At 36.8% G+C, this 24,591-nt stretch overlaps 1 protein-coding gene across 1 annotated transcript; it reads right to left on the reverse strand.

Annotated features, from left to right (window-relative positions):
- Positions 1-1,282: 1,282 nt before the first annotated feature.
- On the reverse strand, positions 1,283-5,524 carry LOC119771771. The gene is made up of 3 exons (XM_038267899.1): positions 5,422-5,524; positions 1,707-2,036; positions 1,283-1,611 (listed from the first exon to the last, which is right to left on the reverse strand). The coding sequence occupies exons 1-3, from the start codon at positions 5,480-5,482 to the stop codon at positions 1,283-1,285; spliced, it is 720 nt and encodes a 239-aa protein (XP_038123827.1). The 5' UTR covers positions 5,483-5,524.
- Positions 5,525-24,591: the final 19,067 nt, after the last annotated feature.

A 24,591-nucleotide genomic window follows, 5' to 3' on the forward strand; every position in this document is an offset into this window, starting at 1 on the left:
TGGTCCAAATTAGCATTAAATTGATATTAAATTACTCAGTTTACAAAAGGCACATAATATGTGTTCCATTTTTAGAAAATGACGTCAGCCAGAATCTCCAAGGCCAGCTGAGAGACACAGTCCCTCCCGCATGTCTGGGATCATCCTCTATGCCTCCCGAGGGAGGCGTCCAGGGGGTATCTGAAAAAGATGTCTGAGCCTCCTCAGCTGACTCCTTTCGATGTGGAGGAGAAGCAGCTCTACTCAGAGCCTCTTCCAAAAGACCAAGCCCCTCCTTCTATCTCTAAGGTAGAGCCCAGCCACCCTGCGGAGAAAGCTAATTTCAGCCGCTTGCATCCAGGTTCTCTTTCTTTCTGTCATGATCCAGGTTTCCTGACCATATGGGTAGGAATGTAGACCGACCAGTGAACAGAGAGCTTTGCCTTTTAACTCAGCTCCTCACCACAACTTCACTCCCTTCTCCCCTAACTCCTGCAACCTTGGAGGAGCTGATTCACATCCCAGTCGCTTCACACTCGGCTGCAAACCACCCCAGTGCATGTTCTAGTTCTTGGCAGGAGGGAGCCAGCAGAACCACTTCATCCGCAAAAAGCAGGGACGAGATCCGCCGGCAAATTGTTTTTTTCTGAAAATTAAACATTTCTGTCTTTCACAGCCATGTGTTTCTGTTCATAGCTGAAAGCCGATAACATGTACATTTAGGAGAGGCTTTCCTGTGTGTTTTCCAGTTACTCATATCATATTCTTTATAGTAAAGCTTTTAAATTATCATTAAAAACTGTTACCAGAATATTAACCGTTCATTATTACAGTGTTTCATTTTTTGCAGTAGTTAATTAACAGAGTTGTTTCATCAGCAGTAATCATTGGCCAACATCTTTGTTAGCAAAGCCTGAGAAAGGAACAATGTGATGTTTTAATTGTTAGTATAATGGAAAGCTCTGCGATAACATCCTTAAGCTTCTACTCCCTCATTAATTCCTTAGAAAATTAAAACTGCAATAATTTTAGGAAGTATAACAACAGGCAGAGTGAACCACTTAAACTTACATTTTATCCAGCAGTAGTAGCCAAAAAGACTGATTAAGATGAGGGCAGCAACACCACCACAGCTGTAGATCAGTAACTGCATCACTGGGCTTAATGTACCTGCACAAGAAGATGAGGTTTCATAAATACAGGTTTTTAATTTGACTTTTAGATGTCCCTTGAGTTCTGTCACAATATAAAATAATATATGCATCTGCACAGGCTGTATTGACAAAAGCAAGAAACAGGAAGGTTACATACTTTTGCCTCCAAGCAACTCCACTCGCAAACAGTTACTCCTCTGCTTGCAGCAGTAAGACCCCAGATCGGAGCTTTTAAGCTCATCGATGACAGTAGAGTAGTTCCCATCTAAGGCTTGGTTTGGAAACGCTTTAACTCGGCCAACATGTCCTTCAGAAGAAAGACGAACCATGTCTCCCTTCTCTAAGTGAACCCAGGTGACCCATTTAAAGGCACCGGTGTCAAAGTTGCATGGCAGGAGCACCGAAGAACCGAGTGATGCTGGGATTTGGTATGTTTCACAAAAATCTTTACCACAAGTTTCCTCAGAAAACTGCTCACCTAAGTAGAAACAAACCAATAATAAACACAATCATAGGGTCACTTTCCACTGATCAAAAAAAGAAATGTATAAAGCCCTGAGAGGAACAGCATACCTTCATCTTCGAACAACTTCACCTCAAAACATTCATTGCTCTGCTTGCAGTAGTAAGATCCCATGTCAGAATCTTTGAGCTCATCAATGATAATGCCATAGTTCATCTCTGAAAACTGGTTGGGAAAGATTTTCACTCTGCCAGATCTGGGGTCCAGGAAATTGATGTGGCCTTCAGATGAGAGGTCAACCAGCCCCACACCTGCTTCATCTTTCTCATACTTGTGACTCCATTTGACCCAGTCAGAGACATTTGATGAAATGGTGCATGGCAGGGACACAGAAGAGCCAAGTGGAGCCTTGATCTCAGTTCTGTTACACAGCTCTCTCCCTGAAGAAACCAAAACATTTCATTAAATAATTTATCCTTGTATGCAAGGATAAATTACATTCCAATAGAGAAAAAAAAAAAAAAAATTTTCTTAAATAGATTTCCTTTCACAGTTGTTAGGAGATTTTGGATTGTCACTTTTTTTTGCCAGTTCCTGTTTTATCCCAGAAGTATTCTAGCACCAAGTTCCCTTGACAGACATTTCTGCAGCAGACCAGAGAAGAACTGGAGCTTATGGAAGGGAGAAAAAATTTATGGCAGGTTGTGCATGATGGTTATCTTGGCCACCAGGACTTAAATGCACACTGTTGAAAATGACAAGGATTCTAAAATAATAAAAAGATTATTTTACTGTAACTTGTTGTAATTAGATTCCTCTGAAATACCCCAATGAATACCAATAAAAACTACAGTATCCTTGTATTTTTTAGCATTTTTTCCTATTTTACAATAAAATCCCACAAAAAATAAAATAAAATAATAAATATAAATAATATAACATCACCAGCACAGTGAACAAATGCAAGGGTATTACAGCATTCAATAGTATCATTACAGTGAAATAGTGTATATAAATACATAACAGAACTTGACGCTACTTGAATGGAGTTTAAAGGAAGTCTCCTTCTTCCAGTCTGAAAGGAGAAGGTAAGCAACATGCATAACTGTGTGCAGAGCTACACTCATGTTATTTTAATATAATTATAAATGAACATTTATCTCATGACACAGTTCATATTTTGTTAGAAAGTCCAAGACATTGCTGAAGCTTCTCTCACAGCATTTGCTGAAAGTATAGCTAGGGAGAGGCTGCATGCTGCAGTAGATTTAGGAGTTTGTTGTATATTGGTGTAAAGTCACCAAGCTTTAGCACCTACAGACTATATTTCCCCATGTTAGTTAAAGCTATTAAAGTTAATAGGCCTTGGATGTCATTACTTGGCTAATGATCACTAAAATTGTATATTGAAAATTTATTTGGAAGACCAAACAAGTTTGGATTAAAATGCTATGAGAGTTTGATATGGGAACAGGCACAGATAAACACTTGATAAATGCTGCCTGCAATAAATATGTCTATTTAAAAGTGAAACTATCTTTTCTCAGCAACAGGTGCTTCCCAGACATAAATCATGAAAGAGGTTTGAAGAAAAAGAAGTGGACAACAATAAACCCTCATCTAAGCATCGTCATTATGAAACTCTGGCTTTGAGTGGGCATCATAGTTTTTTTTACAGCAGCAGTAGTTTTCAGAGGTTTGAGTAGCATAGTCCTTTTTGTACTTTTTACAGACAACTTAAAAATTTTAACACAACGCTATAGGGGGTGGGGAGTAACTGTATAATTCTAATGTAAAATTTCAGCCATAATTTTTTCCAACTGAATAAAAACAAAACTGAGGTAATAATCTTCAGACCAGAGGAGAAGAGTTTCAGAGTTAGGTCGATGCTTCAGATAATACAGCATGAAACCACTGATTATGGTTGAAATCTTGGTGTCACGATAGACTCAGACCTGAACCTTCACAGGCCCATAAAGGCAGTTACTAAGTCAGCCCTTTACCACCTGAAGAGCATCTCCAGGATTAAATGACTAATGTCCAAGCGGCATCTAGAGAAACTCATCAGGCATTTATCCATCCATTTTCAGACACGCTTAATCCCATGTAGGGTCACGAGGTTCTGGTGTTGCCTATCTCCAGCTGTCTAAGGGCTAGAGCCAGGGTACACCCCGGTCGCCAGTCCATCGCAGGGCAACACAGAGACAAACAGGACAAACAACCATTCACACACACACTCACACCTAAGAAAAATTTAGAGAAGCCAATTAACCTAACAGTCATGCTTTTGGACTGTGGGAGGAAGCCAGAGTACCCGTAGTGAATCATGCATTTATCTTTAGTAGAATTGATAACTGCAACAGTGTCTTCACAGATTTGCGTAAAAAGTCCATCAGACAGCTGCAGCTGACCGAAAACGCTGCTGCCTGTGTTCACACTAGAACTAAGAAAGTAGAACCGGTTCTGAAGTCCTTTCACTGACTCCCTGTAGCTCAGAGAATAGACTTTAAAATCCTTACTGTTATGCAATTATTCAAGCAGATTGTGAATATATTAAATCACTAGAACTGTCAATTATAATCGAGGGTAAGGCCAATTAATGATTATTACTTAAATGAGTAGAACTGAAAACTAATTATTCACCAAGGTTCTTTAGTCTTTTATCCAAGGAGGGATTTCTGGAGCAGTAGTTTTTCACAAATTGAATAATTTGAACTATGGTTGATCATGAATCAAAGGAAATTGTCTCTGTTCTTTCCAGTGTTAACCAAACAGGGTGGATCTGGGTCTGAGTGCAACAACCACAAGCACATTTGTACTGAAGCGTAAATGCCTTACCTTCCGTATTTTCATAGTAAATATATAGATTTGTGGCTGCGTGGTTGCACAGTTAATAGCACTGTTGCCTTGCACCAATAAGGTCCTGGATTCGACTCCTGGCCCAGCTTCGAAGCTTGCATTTTCTCTCTTTATAAAATATGCATTCTAAGACACATGATTGTTAGGTCACTAAATTGTGCGCATAGTTGTGTTGTCCCTGTGTGTAGTGTACACCCTCACTTTCAATATTGAGAAAAGATGAAAAGATGTGTTTGCATTACTTTCACTTTTCATGTTGTAAATAACTGTCAACTAGTACTTTTACATTAGACTACATGTTCTTATTGCAATGATGTATGTCAAAATGCTGTAATTCCCCAGTAATGTATTGTAGTGAATCATAATATTACTATAATTGCGTCATTGATCACAGCATATCACTGTAATCTTTAGTGTGAAGTCATGCAATACTTATCCAGTTATTTGTTGTAAAGTCACAGTTATAACGTTTACAGTGTGCAGTAAGTAGAAAAAAATGGTGGCAAGGTAATGTGCAGAGTTGCTGCTCTAAAAATAAATCTAACACCTGCAGCAGGGGCCGCAAAGATCAACCAGATGAAGATAGCTGAACTATGCAAGCTGCAAGCTGTGAATAATTTTGTCTGCCTCATTGTTATTTGTGTAAATAGTCATATAAATACAAATATTCTGGCTTTTATTTTGAAGTTTTAATGACTTTTAACATCTAGTTTGTTTTATTTTACTTTATTTGCTAGTAATTGAATACCATTTATTAGACATATTTTGGGGGTATGGTGCTGGGATTTAGTTCCTGCAATAAAGAAGATTATTGATTTCTAATATTTTTGTTAGATTTATCATTCATGGTTATTTACAATTTACCCTCATATAAATTTTATAGTACAATGATGGTTAGGTCTTAGTGTTAGGTACAAGTAAAAAAATCAAATCATGTTTAAACTAGGATTTTAAAACAGGACTTACCTTTTGAAGAGACATTTATAAGCCAGAGGGCAGAAAGGAGAATGTACTTGCAAGTCTTCATTGTCAGTATTTCACTCTGTGCTAACAGCAGCAAGCTGAGGCTGTTTTTACTTCCCTAAGCATCATGGGACAAAACCACAAAACCACTGCAGCTTGTGTTAGCCTAATTGATAGTGCAGCAGACCATAAAATTTATTTTATATTTCAAAGACTAAACAGAGCAGGCAGTGTAGTGCAATACTTAACCAAAGTCACAATAACTGCCATAAATGCTGTTGAAGCTTGATGACATTTCCTGAACACGCAGAGTCATGAGAAGACAGAGATGCACAAATGCACATGGTGATTTTCAGATAAATTCACCTAACAAGTCCTGCTGTGGCCCAGCTTTGACAACACAAAAAAGATGCACCATGGACAAGTAATTCATACAGGCAAAAAGAAATCAATTCGAAAGATAAAGTCCTTTAATTTTGTGATTTATTTCTCCTTAAGCAAACAAGCAAACAGAAAAGAACAAACATTTCCTCCGTGAAAACCAGAAGCGGCTGTGATTCCAATATGGCTGAAAGGCAGGAAGAATAATAAACTTTTGGGAACACATACAAGCAGAGAGATTAGTTTGACATTATGACAGCAAGTAGAGATTGAGGCAGGTACATAAAGGGAATGCAAAGACAAGGGGATAATTAGTGGCAGAAGCTTCAACTAGTTATGGTGCTGACTAGTGGCAGGGGAGTGACTAAAGGAAAATACACCATGGAGTGGGAGTAATTAGTCCAAAAAAAAAAAAAAAAAAAAAAAAAAAAAAAAAAAATAGCCAAAGGATGACAATGAAGGATTGACCAAAATACTATTTCTGTCTATATATGTAAATATAGCCATAGCAAAGCGATGTAAAACAAAAAAAAGATCGTAAAAAGGCTTATGTACTGAGTACTATTTCAGAGACCAAAAAAAAAATACAAAAATTACAGATTTATGCAGAAGAAACGCTTCTAGAAACGCATCTAATGTATGTTATATAATCCCTGTTATGTTATTTATTGTCTGTTATGTGTGCTATTTATTAAATTGGACATTTTATTGAGATTTATCTCTGTTATTGCATGCCAGTACTTCATCCCTATCCCTTACCAGTATTCTATAGTGAGAGAACAAAATATGCTCTTAATTCTTTATTTATTACTTCTTCCAGTGATTAGATTTTAGCTTCTTATTACTGGGCTGGTAATATATTTTCTGACCTCATCCTCAGTCAATACTGAAAAGAAATGTGCCACTCAGTGAGTATATAAGATTTTTATTAGTTAAAAGTCACTAAAACATCTCACTCCTTGAGTCTAATTCTCAAACATGAAACTAAAATGAACAGATCAAGAATCTATGCTGTATTTATGTTCTTTTGTCAAAATGCTTTTATAAATGTAGAGAAATGCATTTCACTTAGTTAAAAAAACAACAGGATCAGTTAATGTGTGCAGGTTAATACAGTGTTTAGACTCTTTAATCCTTTTCTGATAGTTAAGATGTTCTGTGCTCCTGCTGTGAATTGCTGATCTGATCCACAGATGATGTCAGAATTCACAGTCTTTAGCTTTCCTCCTTCTCATCCCTGTTGGGTAGACAGAGGAACAATGATTAAAGAATGCTAGAACAATATTCTTTTCACACATTATGAGTTCTGATTATATAGATGATTAAATATGATATTATTCGAAGACCAGGCTACCTCTTTGTTCTCTGCCTGTGCTCCCATGGATCTCCTGTTTCACTGTATAGGAAATTAGATGAATAACAGGTAACAGATTCAAGAGGAGGAAATATGATTAAAACTCTTAACAATTTTAAAGAATTACAATTTTTCTAATGTATAATTTAGATTATATCTTTTACATATTATATCTATATTTCATAATGATCTAACAGTGATAAGAGGAAGATGACTCCAACATGCAGTCAGTGCTAAATAAGAGAATAACTTCAAAGAGCTCTGATGGATAACTTCTTCATTAACAAGCAGTCCTTTGGAATTTCAAATATCTATTGCTTTAAATGAGAAGCTCTCACACCATCATTTTAGATAATTCTCCTATATCAAAATAATAAAAACATAAAAACTCAGAATTAGACATGCTTTGGAATGTCTAAATACTTTTGTTTTCATTTTCTTCTAGCATTTGGATCCAGTTAGACATATTCTCCCGTAGATTATCTTGTACATTCTAATTGTATTTTTCTTCATTTAAGATATGTTTTATACAGAGCTAATATTTTTCACTTGAATTTTATTCTTTTATTGTGAAAGCAAGGTTAAAGAAGTGAGCTCCAATGGCTGTGCTAAAAGGAACACATGCTTTCAGGTGTAATTATTAAGATAAATCATATTATACAGTCTATGTGTGAATACTAAAGGATTTCTTGTTTCATTTTTAAGATAAATCTTTTTTACAGTAACATTAGAAAAGAAGGGATCGCTCCTCTCACTTTCGGTTTCTCTGTTACAGTGCTGGGCACAAGTACTGTTCCAATTCTCCACATTTTGTAAAGTTGCAACCTGGGCACTCAAACTCCTAAATGCAGTTCATCCATTTCCACACTTCATAGAGGGGCTTAGGGTTTAGTGTTAGTACTGGGACTGGGCCATACTCCTTCCCTTTAGCCAATCTTTGCTGGTTTGCTTTCATTTCCACCAGTATGTTCCCTCTGGTGGGGTTTCCCTTTCAGTTCTACCTTGCCTGCTCCTGGATTTATGCTTTTGTACCGCAACATTCAACAAATCTACACCTACACTCTGCATCCGCCTCTGCATTTGGATCCTCCAACAAACTCCACAAACACTGACTATACTGTTGTTGTTTGCCAAAAGTATTTTCCTCTATTCTCATAACATTTATCAACAGTTCTTTTTATAATTCCAGATCATATATTTAAAAAAATTTATGTCTGTGTGTTTGTCCATATGTAAAGTACACTACCTAAGCAGATTGTAACAATACTTAGCAAAAGATCTTATTAAAATCTGATTATAGCCATGTCATTGTCCATTAATACATATGAAGATAAATAGATAAAATTAGAGGCTGTGCTTTTCTCTAACTTTTTTCACAAAATTTATTTTTGTATCCTTGCAGTCATTGCATTGGTTAAAAACTGAGTGTCATGGTCTTGGTCCTGCTGTTCTTTGCTTTGCTCCTTGTTTTCTGGATTTGTTGGTTTAATTCCAGTTTTGTTGTATTTCTAGATTTGTGTTAGTTCTCATGTTTTTCTGTTGTCCTCTTTTGCCCTCTTGTGTGTGTGTTCCTTTCCCCTTGGCTCCCTCGTTGTCTCCTCTCACACCTGCTCCTTGTCTGCTCGTTAGCCCTCCCTTTGTCTCTGTCTCCTATATATGCTCTCCCTCTGCTCTCACTCTTTGTTGGTTCCTTGTCTTTGCTGTCCTCCCATGCTGTTGTCCACGATCCTCGTCTCTCCCTGGCTCCTCGTGTTTGGTTTCCCCAGATGTCTTCTCAGTTCTGGTTTGCCTTTCATTATTAGTTGGATTTTTGGATTCCTGCCTTTGTTTACTGTTTTGCCCCATTAAAACTCCCAAGAGATCTCCTCAGCCTCTGCCTCTGCATTTGGGTCCTCCAAACCACAACCAAACCCTGACACTGAGAGCTCAAAGTGTGCATGTTTAGAAGAGCCTTTTCTCCATAGAGTTTGCCATTTTTAATCTCTAGATTTAAACTATCATTTAAGAAAACTTTGATCAGAATAATTAAAAAAATTTAACGTCTGTATATGGTTGATTTTTGTACGGAAACAATGCATACCTTGAGTTGCTTCATTAACACTTCTTTTCTTGTGAGGGTCTGAGAAAGAAGCATAAAGTGATGTTTTAAAAATCAACATCCCTCATTTTTATCATTGAAACCGTAAAAACTTTAAATATAAATTATGGTACAGGCAGGATTATCTACTTACACACACATTCAAACCAGCAGAGGGAGCCAACAAGGCAGAGGAGGATGAAGCCAGCAACACCTGCACTGATGTAGCATGGTTGTATCGCTGTATTACCTGCAAAAAAGATGTGGTTTTCTAAAGATTTGTTTAACATTCATTTGAAATTTGTCCTTTGTTTGTCCACTGAGGTCTGTGACAATAGAAATTAAATAAATGTGTCAGTAAACAGGTCAAGCAGACAAAAAACATGCTTTAACCTTTGGGGAAGTTCCACTTGCAAATAGTTTCTCCTCAGGTGGCATCATTAAAACCCAAATAAGGTGTATTTACTAACTTGAGCACACAGTAAGACTGGTCTACAGTACTACCATTTACCTCTTATCTTATGGTTACACTGCTCTTATTAAAGTTTTCTAGGACTGTCTCTCAAATTATAGTAGATTATCAAGTAATTGTTAGGATCCTCAGGCTTGCCCTCCAGAGGGCGCCGAGGATCCTCTTCTGCTCTGTGTTTTTCCCTTAGGGTTGGAGTTACTGTGGGGATCTGGAGATTACCCTCTTTCTCCAGCGGAGTGCGCCGTGGGTCTTCTGGAGCTGGAACCTTCCTGCACACCTGTTCCTAATCCTCTCATCAGAAGACCTCTCCTTTATAAGCTCCTGCCTGACCTTGATTCCACGCCGATGGCTCGCAGGCAGGTCGTGGCATGGATCACAGACGTCATTGCTTGGAGCGGTTGAGCACGTGTGGCGAACGTTTGTGTTGGACGCGGAAAAATTCAAAGCAGAAACATCACTTGAGAGAAGGCGGATTTGGCATAAACTGGTATGTGAATGGTTCGGATGGAAATGGAGATAGGAAATGAGGAAGACGAGGATTTTGAAGGGTGGACGCCTGCGGGAAGAGGGAGAGGGAGAGGTCGTGGAAGAAATAAAACTGATGAAGGAAGGGGAAAAGGTGACAGTCAAGGTAATAAACGGGAATTGGAAGGAAGTAGCTCAGAAGAAGAAAGGGTGGTCAGGAGGAAAGTTGTGAGGGAGGAATTTAAAGTAATATTAAAACTTAAAAATGAGGAAGAAAAGGATAAAATCAGTCCCATTGTGGTATCAAGAGAAATAAAAAAGAAAATTGGAGATGTTGAAATGGTAAAGATTTTGAGAGACGGAAACCTATTGGTGATATGTAAAGATATAGAACAAAAGAATAAGGCTTTAAATGTGGAGAGTATCTGCAAAAGAACTGTTCTGGAGAAAAAAATCATGGGAGAAAATAAAAAAATTAGAGGAGTGATTTATGGGATCCCTCTTGATGAAGATCTTGATAAAATCAAGAGAAGTGTTGTGGGTGCAAAGGTGAACAACTTGAAAAGATTATCAAAAACAGTGAATGGAGAAAGAGTAGGAAGCTTGTCAATCCTTATTGAATTTGAAGATGAAGAGCTGCCAAAAAACATCAAAATAGGATACCTCAATTTTCAGGTCAGACCATATGTACCTCCACCACTTCGGTGTTTCAAATGCCAAAGATATGGACACATAGCAGCAGTCTGCAAAGGGAGGCAAAGATGCCCAAAATGTGGAGAAGATCACAAATTAGAAGAGTGTAAAGAAGAACAAGAAAAATGTTGTAACTGTGGAGGGAGCCATAGAGTCACGTTTGGAGGATGTGAAGTAAGGAAAAGGGCAAAAGAAATCGTACAGATTAAAACAACTAAAAACATAAGCTATGCAGAAGCAGTTAAGAATGTGAAGGAACAGGAAACAAGAGAGATTAAACAAACAGTGAGACAAACTACACAACAAAGCAAAGTACAGACAGAAGAAAAAGCCACAATTCCAGTGGAAAAACTAATATTATTCATAGCTTATGTTATCAACTGCACTGACCAAGCCAAACACAAAACTGAGAAGATTAAAATAATAGTGAGAGGAGCTGAAAAGTTTTTGGGATTTAAAGAGGGATCATGGGAGAACATAAATAAAAAGTTGGAGGAAGATGGGAGACCAGGACCTTCGGGTGAAAACGGTTCATGTTAATACTACAATGGAACGCTAGAAGTTTAATCGCTAATGGACAGGAACTTAAAGGTTATATTGATGAGCTGGAAGAACAACCGGAAATTATTTGTGTTCAGGAAACATGGTTAAAAACATCATTAGATTTTGTGATTAAAGGATATGATAGTGTAAGAAGAGATCGAGCAGAGGGAAGTGGAGGAGGATGTGCAATATTTATCAAAAAAGGAATACAATATCAGATATTGGGGAAAGGGAAAGAACTAGAATATGTAGTAATTGAGATATGGGAAAAAGAAGGTAAATTAAAAATAATAAATTTTTATAATCCATGTAAAACATTATCGATTGAAATAATGGAGGAGTTAACTGAATATTTGGAAGGGAAGGGAATTTGGTGTGGAGATTTTAATGCAAATAGTACAGTGTGGGGTAAATGTAATGATAAAAACGGACAAGTTATAGAAGAAATAATGGAAATGAAAAATCTAGTATGTATTAATGATGGAAAGGGAACAAGAATCAATATAAGAACAGGGATGGAATCAGTTATTGATTTAACAATTGTCTCAAATGTTTTAGCTGGTATTTGTGATTGGTTTATTGATAAAAAATCTACAATAGGTAGCGATCATTACCCCATAATAGTAAGAGTAGGGCTAAATTTAAATAATAGGAATATTAAAATTGGGAAAAAGTATAATTTTAATAAGGCTGACTGGACTAAATTTAGATATTTGAGTCAAATAAACTTAGAAAAAGTAGACATGAGTATGGATATAAATGATTTAAATTTAATAATTGGTAAAATAATAATGGAAGCAGCAGATAATTCTATAAAGAAATCAGGGAGTAAGAACGATAAGAAAATGGTTCCATGGTGGACAAATGAGTGTAAAGAAGCAATAAAGTTAAGAAATAAAGCATTTAAGACACTCAAACATAATCCAATTTATAAAAATTTAATTGATTATAAAAGAAAACAAGCAATAGTAAGGAGAACTATAAAGAATGCAAAAAGAGAATATTGGAAAAAATTCTGTAATACGATAGGGAAAGAAACAAAAATAGAGAAAATTTGGAAAGTAATCAAAATAATGAATGGTATTAAAAGAGAGTTTGACTATCCTGTTCTAAAAATAGATGATACAAACGTAATAAGAGATGAAGATAAAGTTGAAATATTGGCAAGAACATTCAGTAAAATTCATAGTTCAAATAATATTAGTGAAAATGGAAGAAAAGGTAGAGAAAATACAAAAATTAAATATAAAGATTTTATACAGAGCGGTGAAGAAACAAATAATTTGTTAAATGTTGAGTTTACAAAAACGGAATTGAACAATGCACTTAAAAAGACAAAAAACACAGCACCAGGTAAAGACCAAATCTGGTATAGAATGATAGGGCAACTTAGTGAAAAATCTAAAGATATAATATTACACCTATATAATAAAATTTGGGAGGAGGGAAAATTACCGTTGAGCTGGAAGGAATCAATTATAATACCGATAGCCAAACCAGGAAAAGATCATTCAAACCCAGAAAACTACAGACCAATAGCCTTAACATCTAATTTATGTAAAATAATGGAAAAATGATTAATAATAGACTAGTATATTATCTAAATAGTAAAGGATATATATCAAAATATCAAAGTGGTTTTCGAAAAGGGAGGAGCACTAACGATCCAACGCTCTGTTTAGAGCACGAAATTAGAAGAGCACAAGTAAATAAAGAAAGTGTAGTGGCTATATTCTTTGATATAGAAAAGGCATATGACATGATGTGGGTGGATGGATTATTAATTAAATTATACAAGATTGGTATTAAAGGGAGAATATTTAAATGGATTAAAGACTTTTTAACAGGTAGGAAAATACAAGTTAGAATAGGAGAAACTACCTCAGGAAAATATAAAGTAGAAAATGGAACTCCACAGGGGAGTATTATAAGTCCACTTTTGTTCTCAATTATGATAAACGATGTATTTAAAGATATTGAAAAAGACATGGGGTGTTCACTATTTGCAGATGATGGAGCTGTTTGGAAACGAGGGAAAAATGTTGATTTTATTGTTAAAAAATTACAAAAGGTTATTATTGAAATAGAGAAATGGGCGTTGCAATGGGGATTTAAATTCTCAGTTGATAAAACAAAAGTAATGTTATTTACTCAGAAAAAAATAAACAAGGAAATAAAATTAAAATTATATAAACAAGAGTTAGAGCAGGTAAAGTGTATAAAATTTTTAGGATTATGGTTTGATGAAAAATTAAAATGGCATATACATATACAAAAAGTTGTTGATAAATGTAAGAAAATCTTGAATATTTTGAGATGTTTGGCTGGCAGTGACTGGGGAGCAGATAGGAAATCACTAAAACAGATTTACACAAGTATGATAAGATCCAACATAGACTTTGGTTGTTTAGTTTACGGTTCAGCAGCTAAAACACATCTAACCAAATTAGACATTATCCAACATCAGGCACTAAGATTATGTACTGGAGCATTTAAAACCACACCAACAGCAGCATTAGAAATAGAAATGGGAGAAATGCCATTAGATTTAAGAAGAACAAAATTAGAAATCAATTACTGGTTAAATTTACAAGGAAATAAAGGGGATCACCCAACTTTGGACATTTTAAATCCATGCTGGGAAAAAGAAAAGAAAGAAATGAGGAGTTTTGGATGGACAATTGAAAATAAAATTAAAAAATTTAAAATGAATAGTTTAGAAATGAGTCAAACAACACCAATATCAATTATACCTCCCTGGATTCTACCAGAAGCAACAGTAGATATGTCACTAATGGAAAAGAAACAAGATAAATCGTACACGGTAGATATCAATTTAGTACAGTTATATTTAGACAGTTATTATCAATATATTCAAATTTATACCGATGCATCAAAAATGACTGAGAAATTAGGAATAGCATTTGTAGTACCAGAATTCAATATAAAAATAGGAAAACGGATTACAGATGGATTATCAGTATACACAGGAGAAATGTTGGCAATATTATTAGCATTACAATGGGTAGAAGATATAAAACCGTTAAAATCAGTCATTTGTTCAGATTCAAGCTCCGCATTGTTAAGTTTAAAAAATAACCAAACAGATAGTAGGATGGACATTTTATTAGAAATAAATCATACACTGTTCAGAATACGAAATATGGGGCTGATAGTTACATTTGTGTGGGTTCCAGCACATATTGGGGTAGAAGGAAACGAGTGGGCAGATAAAATGGCAAAAAGGGCAATTAAACATTCTATTAGTTTTATAGTTAAAATAAGTAAATCAGAAGGAAAGAGTATTATTAAAGAGAAACTTATGGAAATTTGGCAAAAAAGGTGGGATGAAGATAAAACAGGAAGATGGTTTTATAAAATTCAGAAGATGGTAGGAGAAAGAAGAAATGGAAGAAGAAATAGAAAGGAGGAAAGAGTGATAACAAGGTTAAGATTTGGTCATACAGGACTTAATTATACACTTTTTAAAATACAAAAACATAAAACGGGCAAATGTGATTTCTGTGATAAATATGAAACCATAGAACATGTTATATTAGACTGTCATAAATATGAAAGAGAGAGAAGATATATGAGAAGAGAGTTTGAAGACATTAAGGAGAAGGTTAATTTATTAGATATACTGAGGAAAAATTTAGGGAGTAAACACATACAAATAATTATTCGTTTTCTAAAGAAAACGAAATTATTCCATAGAATTTAATTATAGTAAGTGTGTTTGTGAGTGAAGGAATGATATACAAAGCTGTGCACAAATTTGTTTATATTTTTAAGTGTGAATGTGTGAATGTATGTTTAGAAGAAGTTAGGGTAGAATATATCAGGATAAATATTTAAACCATCACGAACCACACTCCATACCAGTAAGTGGCGGTAATGCTACTAACAGTTTGTTGCCAACCGCCATAAAACACGAGAAGAAGAAGAAGAAGAAGATTCCACGCCGCAGTGTTGATCTTAGTTGGTTAGCGTCCTGAGCCTCTGTGACAGAAGAATCTTGGTTATCTCTAGAGTGAGATCAGATTCTAACTCTTCCTTGTTTCTGCCTCACAGGAATCCTGTCTCCTCGTGAAGCTCTGGATGAGCTTAACCTCTTGTCTCCTCGTGAAGCTCTGGAAGAGCAGTCTCTCTGGCAACCCGTCTCTGGCCTGCAGCTCTGGGAGAGCTGCATCACAGGAAACCAGTCTCAAGCCAGAAGCTCTAGGAGAGTCTAACCAGCTAATCTGCCCTGGTGAGCCAACCCGAAGATTCCTACGTGGATGAAGCCTGAAGACTTCTGTGTGGAGTTTCCCTAGAGGTTCCCACGTGGATTTTCCCCTGTTGTTCCCTGCTAAAAGCTGGAAGCTCAGCCTGAGAAATCCTTCGTGTTTTCCCCTGATGTTCTCTGATGTGAGCTGGAAGCTCAAACCCAGGACTGCCAGGCTAAGCCTGAAGCTAAATGCTTAGCTTCACATGAACTCAGCTACCAGCCATCTCTCGTTCCCCGTACAGACCCCAGTGAACCAGTCCCCTGCCAGAAATGTTCCAGTTATTATCCATGTGCTTGTGTCATTAAATAAACTCTTTGGACTTTTACCAGTGTCTCCGTGAGTGTTCTGCATCTTGGGCTTAACACTAAGAAAACCCATTATGACAGTAATGAGACTTTTCAAATAAATGACAGGTTTATTTAATGATGTGTAATCTATGGATATACACCCGAGGTTTTACACATTTCTAGCTAAATATTCTCTTTCTTTTGGCATTATTCATTTTAACAATTTCTTGGGGGTGGTGGTGGTGGGGGTGTAGTCTCGACTGCATTTAAAATATCTATAGTTTTTATGAAATGTACTTAAAGCTGTACCACAGACAACTTAATGTAATTTCTTTTAGGACGTATGTGATTTTAGTTATTCACTTTCAGAGTTCTGAACTATACTTTTTGTTGTTTTCATTCATGGACAAATTAAGTCAGTTTTTCCTCCATTCATTAATTATAAAGTTATTGTTATGATACTACGTTTTCAGCAAACTGTACGACTTTCATATATTGGAATCATATGTAGTTTCCTACAAGAAATATTTCTTTAACCCAGGTTGTACAGTGTTTTTTGAAATAATCCACGATAGCCTTCCCATGCTTTTTGGCATGGCATTTAGTTAAAGAGGCTTATAAGATTTCTAAAATCACACAAGGTAAAAAAAAAGTGCTGTATAGCTTAGGAAAAAAGATGATAAAGTAGGAAATTACAAAAGATTTCAATAGAGGTAGGGTTGTACAGTTTGTTGAAAACATAGTAACAGAGCGGTGACAACCCAATTAGTAAATGGAGGATTTTGCATTATGTAGAAACTGAAAAAAATCCTCTTAAATAGACCTCAGAACTGCATTGTGTACATTTCACAAAAAAAGAACAAAACAAAAACAAAACAATAATGTAATATTGTGTGAGACCTCCACTAGCCCGTGGTCCTGCTGCTAGGTTGTTGCCCTCCTATGGCCTCCTCCACTTTTCCTGGTGTACTGGCCTGTCTATTTGTAGCGCATCTGGACTCAACACTGAGAGACACAGCAAACATTCTTGCTAGAGCTCGCATTGATGTCGCGTCCTGAATGAGCTGCACTGCCTGAGCCGCTTGTGTGGGTTGTAGAGTTCGCCTCAAGCTACCATGACTGTGAAAGCACCACCAACATTCAAAAGTGGCCAGAAAGCAAAGCTAACGAGAAGTAGTCTGTGGTCCCCACCTGCAGAACCATTCCTTTTATTGAGTTTGTCTTGCTAATTGCAAGTAATTTCCACCAATAGTCAATTCCCTTTGTACCGAAGCATGTTTAATTGAGTATCAATCAGTGTTGCTTCCAAAGTGGACAGTTTGTTTCACAGAAGTATGATTTAATTGAAGTTATATTTAGTTGTTTATGTGTTTCCCTCTTTTTTTTTTTTTTTTAGCAGTTTATATTCAAAGATTCTGCTTTTCTGGATCAATAACATATCAGCTGAACAATGTCTCTAAAATAACATATGTTTGCAACCATATTAAGGCAGACAGTGAGCTACAATTTTATTTTCCACAAAACAAGCAACAGTGCTGGGAGACCGGATGTAATGCTTACTGGTCCTGAAATGCACAGAGGCCATCTGCAAATTGAAAAATGTGTGGTCAAATAAATGCATTTGAGAAATATTAAACTGCGTCACCAAGGAGAGGTGCAGTTCAAACTAAATAATTTGATCTGTATGAGATCTTAGGTCTTTTATACTACATTTCTCAAAAAACTCTGGGGAATTTCCAAAAGCATAGCCTAAATAGCCAAATATTTAGGAAATATTCTAGGATAAAAAGAAATCCATAATCTAAGCTTTCCTATTTAAATATTATTATCTAGTACACATAAAACACCAAATTTTAATTCTGCTGAAACTCTCTGGTAAAGTATACTTAAATTATTTTTTAAAGATTTTTTTTCTTGCCTTTAAGTAATTTGAGCAATAACTTCACTTAAGTGTATTTTGGTGCCATTAAACTTGCAGCACTTCATCTGGATTATATTACAACTCTGTTTAAACGTACAATGTATAGTAATATTCTAAGTGTTTTTATAAGTATTTGTATGAACAAAGTTGCTGTTAGAAGTTGCATAAAAATAATCTCAATATTGTTTACACTACAACAACTTGCTTGTGAATTGTGAGACTCAGTTCGCAATAGCTTTCTAACTTTATCAAAGTTACCATGGGAGACAGTGAAGTGGAACTAGGTGAAGTCATCAAGACTCCAACGTGCGTTAAGTTAAAAAAGGAAGCAGTGTCCGGTGCAAAGAATGTGCACTGAAAATAAAACATCAGACACCAGCAGCAAAGCCATGTGTAGCAGTCCAGCTACATGAAGATAGTTTATCTGCATCAGCTGCAATTTGTGAAGTTTGATTAGCCCCGATGTAAACAGTGTAATTAGTCATCATATTATTAATATTTCTACTGCTCCAATACTTTATTTCATACTTGTTGATTACAGTTTATTAAACATATTTTCAAAAGATGGAAATCAGGTTTCTTTCTGTTATAAATGTTACTGCTATTGGGATTGATTAATGATAAATTATTATCGTGAGAAAAATCTGTCACATTGTCAGTCAAAATGTACTCTTGTATAAATGATAAGTTATAACACAGTTTTCAGTTTTATGATGTCAGCTAATGTAAAAGTTTTATGCATATCTACATTATGATAAATTGGTAAGTTAACATACTCTCTACTGCTGTTATTTTGTTTTTAAAACATTGTTTTATCATTCAGTATTATCTTAGTTTAAAACATAAAAAGAGAATTAAGAATTAGAATACAGTTTAGTGACTAAGTACAGTTTAGATTAACTTCTTCGGACACCTTCACTTCCAAACATTCATTGCTCTGCTTGCAGTAGTAAGATCCCATGTCAGAGTCTTTGAGCTCATCAATGATGATGCCATAGTTCATCTCTGAAAACTGGTTGGGAAAGATTTTCACTCGGCCGGATCTGGGGTCCAGGAAATTGATGCGCCCATTAGATGAGAGGTCAACCAGCCCCACACCTGCTTCATCTTTCTCATACTTGTGACTCCATTTGACCCACTTGGAGCCATTTGATGAAATAGTGCATGGCAGGGACACAGAAGAGCCAAGTGGAGCCTTGATCTCAGTTCTGTTACACAGCTCTCTCCCTGAAGAAACCAAAACATTTCATAAAATAAACAAATAAAATGCATGAAAAGTAGAAAATTTTGTTTTGAATGTGGAGCCGTGACTCTACTTGTGTAACACACCTCTTTTCCTGAACAACCAGAACAGCTTCATGACTTAAGCAACTAGAAGAATTATAAACTCACGTGTTATGTGTAATGGATTACACAGTGGATAATAGAGGATTGCAGTTAGGCCACATTTTTTTTTCCTCAAGTAAGACCTATGGGCCCACCATAGAGGTGGAGGAATGAAATGGTCGAGAAAAATATTTCATAGCACCTTCTGGCATATCAAATGTTTCTTCACACACATTACAGCGACTATTTCAATTTATAAGAAGGCATGGAAATTTGTTAGGGCTAAATCTAAACCAATGTGAGATATTAGTTATGATATCACACTAATCACAAAAAAAGTTTATTGTGCTCTCACAATGCCTATGTTAAAAGCACATGGCTTGAATTACAGGCAAATTGCAAAAAAAAGGCTTTTCTTTTGCTATTTTTCACCTTTGAGGGGCTGTAAATCAGAAACATTGTGAGCCAACATGTGTTCATTTGGACTTTTTTCGAAGCCCTGGATGTTTTCTATTAAACTAAACTAGGAAGAACAAACATTGGGCAATTTCTTTTTTCTATGGCACCGAGAAGTCAAAATAACCCGACAGACATAACTTCTTCTGTTAAACTCAACAGTAACTTAATAAACAGAGGTGTTTTTCATCTTATGCACAAATTCTTTTTTTCAGGTTAGTCCAAGTTTAACCTGGAGAGAACATCATATTTGCCTTTAAGATAAAGCTATGCAGACGCTATCTGCTGATATTTGAATATGTCAGGGAAACTGAAATTTAGATGAAATGATCAGTACAATAGATATTGAATAAATTAAAAAATAATAAACCATGTTAAAAAGGGCTTACCATATAAGGACACACTTGTAAGCCAAAAAGCAAAGAAAATCCACATGTAAGCTGTCATCGTCAACATTCGATATGATGTTTTCAGCAAGCTGGGTTTGTTTTAAAGTCTCTGAGCATCATGGGACAAAACCACAAGACCACTTCATTTTGTGATGTGGTTAGTCCCCAAATTCTTCAGCATGGATTCACTTTCGAGAACAGCAAAGTGATTCTTACAAGCAGTTTTTCAAACATAATTTTGATCACATCAAACCTTGAAGTTTTATAGTTTTATATTTTAACAGAGCAGGTAGCACAAAATATAACAAGTGACAATTACTGCCACCACTTCCTGTTGAAGCTTGGTGACTCTTCCGGAACAAGGGTCATTGTGAGAGACCAAGAAACACAAAGGTACATCTGCAGCTATTTGTCACTTAAACAAAAAAAAAAATGCTCATGTAAGTGAGAAGTTGGTAAGAAAATGTGGTAATGAAATTGCCCCTCAATAATAGTCCCTCAAGCAGACTGGAGCCCAGAATGAGCTGCTTTTGGTCAACATTTCAGAATACTTCCATAGATCAATAAATTGATAAGAAGGAGAATTTCATATTTAGATGTAAGTACATATATCAGAGGACACAGCTACTTTGCATATTTCATGAAACTGCTGCAGACTTCTGACTGCTTCATGCTGGGTCTGATCCTGCATGCAGTTAGCCAAGCTTTGTTGCTAAATAATTATATAAACCTGTCAATCAACCTCACTTTGTAACAGACGACTGTTATAAGTAGTAAATCATCAGTGCTGTTCCAGGGGGTGTTGTGCAAATAAAGTTGCTTTGGGGAGGTGGTGGTCTAGTGGTTAAAGCATTGCACTTGGGTCCTGGACATCCTGCATTCGATTCCCACAGAATGCCACTCAGGGTCCTTGAGCAAGACCCTTAACCCACTGGGTCCCACATAGTGGCAGCCCACTCAAAAAAAAAAAAGTTGCTTTCAGTACTTCTTTTCAGTTCTGGACGCAGGAATATGACGACAGATTTGGACCATTCAAAAAAATTAAAAAGTGGAATTAAAAGTTTAAGGTGTAACTTTTACGAGAATAAACATGCAAATTTAGGAGTAAAAACACACAAATTTAAGAAAACATACAAATATAAAAGAAAAAGTACAAAATTCATAAGAAAAACAACTCACACAATTTACCTCAGCAGGTTCTGCAACAACTTTTTCCCTGCTGCCATCAGACTTTTGAACTGTTGAAACTAATCATGACTCTTGAATCACACTTGAAAACATCAGATTTGCACTACCAACTTTACTGCTTCACTGCTAAGCTGTTCATTCACTGTTGAAAAGCTGTAGACATCTAAATTTCATTTTGTATACACAGAGTGTATACAAGAGGACAATAAATTTGTCTAAATCTAAATCTAGGCTCTAAGATTTGTCGGTTAGACATATTTTTTAGACAATTAAGATCTGTACCAGACTTTTTTTTGTCAAACACAACCTTTTAACCTAAAACAAATTAAAATGCCGTTATTATTAAACAGATACAATTTTTGGTAAAGATGTTCAGGGTAAATTTGTTTAAAAGAAATTTTTTTTTGCAATCAATTTAGGGATAGCAGCCATGCTACTAATATAACAGCAGCCAATGCGTTATTTTTTCTATTAAATATATATTATTAAGCAAATTAATTTTAAAAGGCGAGAAGGCCATGTGATCAGACACATAAAACATGTAATTATTTTCTTCTAAGTAGTAATAAGCTTTAGGATTATTTAATAAAGGGGAAAAAAAAACATTGACTGGATTAAATAGGACAGAGGATTGTGAAGAAGTGATGATCAGGTTCGTGTAAGATTAATATCTAATAAACGGAAGTGATGGAAAACCTAAACCTTCCTTTCTTCAGTAGCTGAAACCACTGGAAAAGTCAAAGAACATGACTCTCACTGGGCTCCCGGTGGGCGCCCACTGCAGCAGGTGGATTATGGTAGTGTCCACTCCGATGTCAAGTCGGTAAGCAAACTGCAGTGGTTCCAGGGTGGGGCTCACCGCGGTGTGCAGGTGAGCTAGGATGAGGCACTACATGGTGGACCACCCACCTGAGGAGGTCAGGGTGACTGTTTTAAAGTGGGCCGGTTCCTTGGCGTGCTGCATTTTAGGAACCGGTATCACACAGGAAGTCTACCATAGAGTGTGGACCACCTTCAAGCAGGTTGTATATGTAGCTGAAGACCTTGCAGGGCTAATCAGCACAGCTCCTCAGTAGCCTTGGAAGAATATCATCCGGTCTAGAGGCTTTCATCTGTTTCAGTCTCTTCTGCTTGCCTCTCATCTACATCAAAGTGACTGTCGCAGAGGGTGTGAGTGAGTCTGGGTGCTTGTGAGAGTGGCGGTGAGCGGGAGGGTAGGTCTCTGGTGGCCTGGGGGTTGGAGACTTGTTGATAGTTGAGGACAGTGAGGGGGCCGGTGTGTGTGTGTGTGTGTGTGTGTGTGTGTGTGTGGGGGGGGGGGGGGGGGGGGGGGGGGTTAAAACGTGTAAAATACCTGTGTAACTCGTCTGCAAACTTGGTATCTCTGTCAGCAGCCTGCTGGTGATGTTCCCCTGCCCAAAGCCAGAGATGTTCTTCAGTCCCCTCTACATATCTCTGACGCTGTTCTGTGCCAGCTGTTCCTCTGTTTTTCTCCCATAGTCCTTCTTTGCAGCCCTGATCCTCCATTTGAGCTCCAGCTGGAGTCTATGCTGCTCTTCTCTGTCTCCTGAGTTGAAAGCCCTTTTTTTCTTGTTCAGGGGGACTTTCAGCTCAGAAGTCACCCAGGGGTGGTTGTTTAGGAAGCTCCGTAGCCGTTGTGATGGCACTGTGCTCTCCACATAGAAGGTCATGTAGTCAGGGATACATTCAATCAGACTGTTGATGTTATCACCATGAAAGCTTTGGAACATGCTCCATTCTCTAGTTCTGAAACAATCCCTCAGTATCTCAGTGGCCTCATCTGACTAAACTTACACAGACTTCTTCTGCACTATTGGCCGTCTCACCCCTAGTATGTAGTGGGGGAGCAGGTAGATAAGGTTGTGATCCAAGCATCCTAGTGGGGGGCGTAGGTGTAGGCATCTTTAATGTTTGCATAAAAAAAAGGTCCAGGGTTTTGTTCTCTCTTGTTTTACATGTGACATACAAGGGGAGCGTGGGGAGGGTGGAACGGAGGGAGGCTCGATTGAAATCACAACTTATGAGCAGGAAAGATTGGCGGTGCTGTGTCTGCAGCTTGGTCACTACGCTGTGGATCTGCTCGCATGCAGCTGTGATGTCCGCAGGGGGGGACCCTAAACACGGAGTGCAATAACGCTCTCAAACTCTCGTGGAAGAAAGGACAATCTCTTGCTCACCGCTAGTAGCCCCCCTCCTCTCTTTTTTCCACTTGGGGTCACAGTGGAAAAAAGCATTATATACACAGCATCTTGTTTATAATGCTCACATGATGACAATATTCAGTCAGCAAATAGACCTTTGCCATTCATATATTTCTAAACAAGCAATCAGATGGTTTGATGTTGTGTTCATTAGCATGAACATTGTTTTTTTAAGCTTAGATAAAGAATGTGACAGATCCACTGCAAATCACTGCGATATGGAATTTACCTTTTTTGGCAGTTTAATGTAGCTTCCATATTGAACTAATATGGGATGCAATTTGTCTGTTATTTCCAAAAATTTCTGATGCACACATCTTTAAAACACACATCAAAATTAAACCTGACAAAGACCAACAAAATAAAACAGAAGAACTACAAAACTTTACTAAATTGCCCCGGTGGGTTCTAAGCCGAACCTTGTAGTGGGAAAAAAGTTTTCAACTATTCACGCTAGTTAAATAAACGGATATCGATGGATGTCACTCAATTGGCACTTTATTTTCTCACCTTTGCAAAGAGAGAACAGTTCATCATACAGCCCTTGTGGCCCAGTAATCAGCCCTGTTCAGACTAGACAGAGTTTGTCTCCCCTACTTATGTTGATGAAAAAAACTGTGAAGGTTGTGTCAGAGTCAAAACAAATTACACATACTTTAACAAACATTGAGGAACAATTTGGCTTGTCGTGGGAATAACAATGTTTTTTCTCAAACCACCCCTCATTTAGACATGTTCTCAGCCTTGAAGTTGAAACAAACTGAGCAAAAACATTTTTCACTGGATAAGACAAGAGAAATCTAAATGTTCCGACCACAACCTCTTCAGCTTATTCAGTAGAAATAGTTCACGAAGTATTTAACTGTGCAATATATCAAGGTTTTGCACCTTTTGGTTTAATGGTTTTATTTCCATTTTGTGTAGTTCGGGTTGTTTACTGGTTGTATTTGAGTTCTTATGTATATCTGGTTTACCTTCTGTTGCCCCCTTGTGTCAGTCTTCTGTCCACACCTGCTCCCACTCAGTTGATCACTGCAGTCTTTGTTCTGTTTGGCATATATACTCTTATATATACTATATACTCTTCTTCAGTTACTGTTTACTGGTTTCTTGTTGATTCTATGCTCC

This window comes from Cyprinodon tularosa, unplaced genomic scaffold (assembly GCF_016077235.1).
Source record: "Cyprinodon tularosa strain WSP-4 unplaced genomic scaffold, ASM1607723v1 ctg69, whole genome shotgun sequence".
NCBI lineage: Eukaryota > Metazoa > Chordata > Actinopteri > Cyprinodontiformes > Cyprinodontidae > Cyprinodon > Cyprinodon tularosa.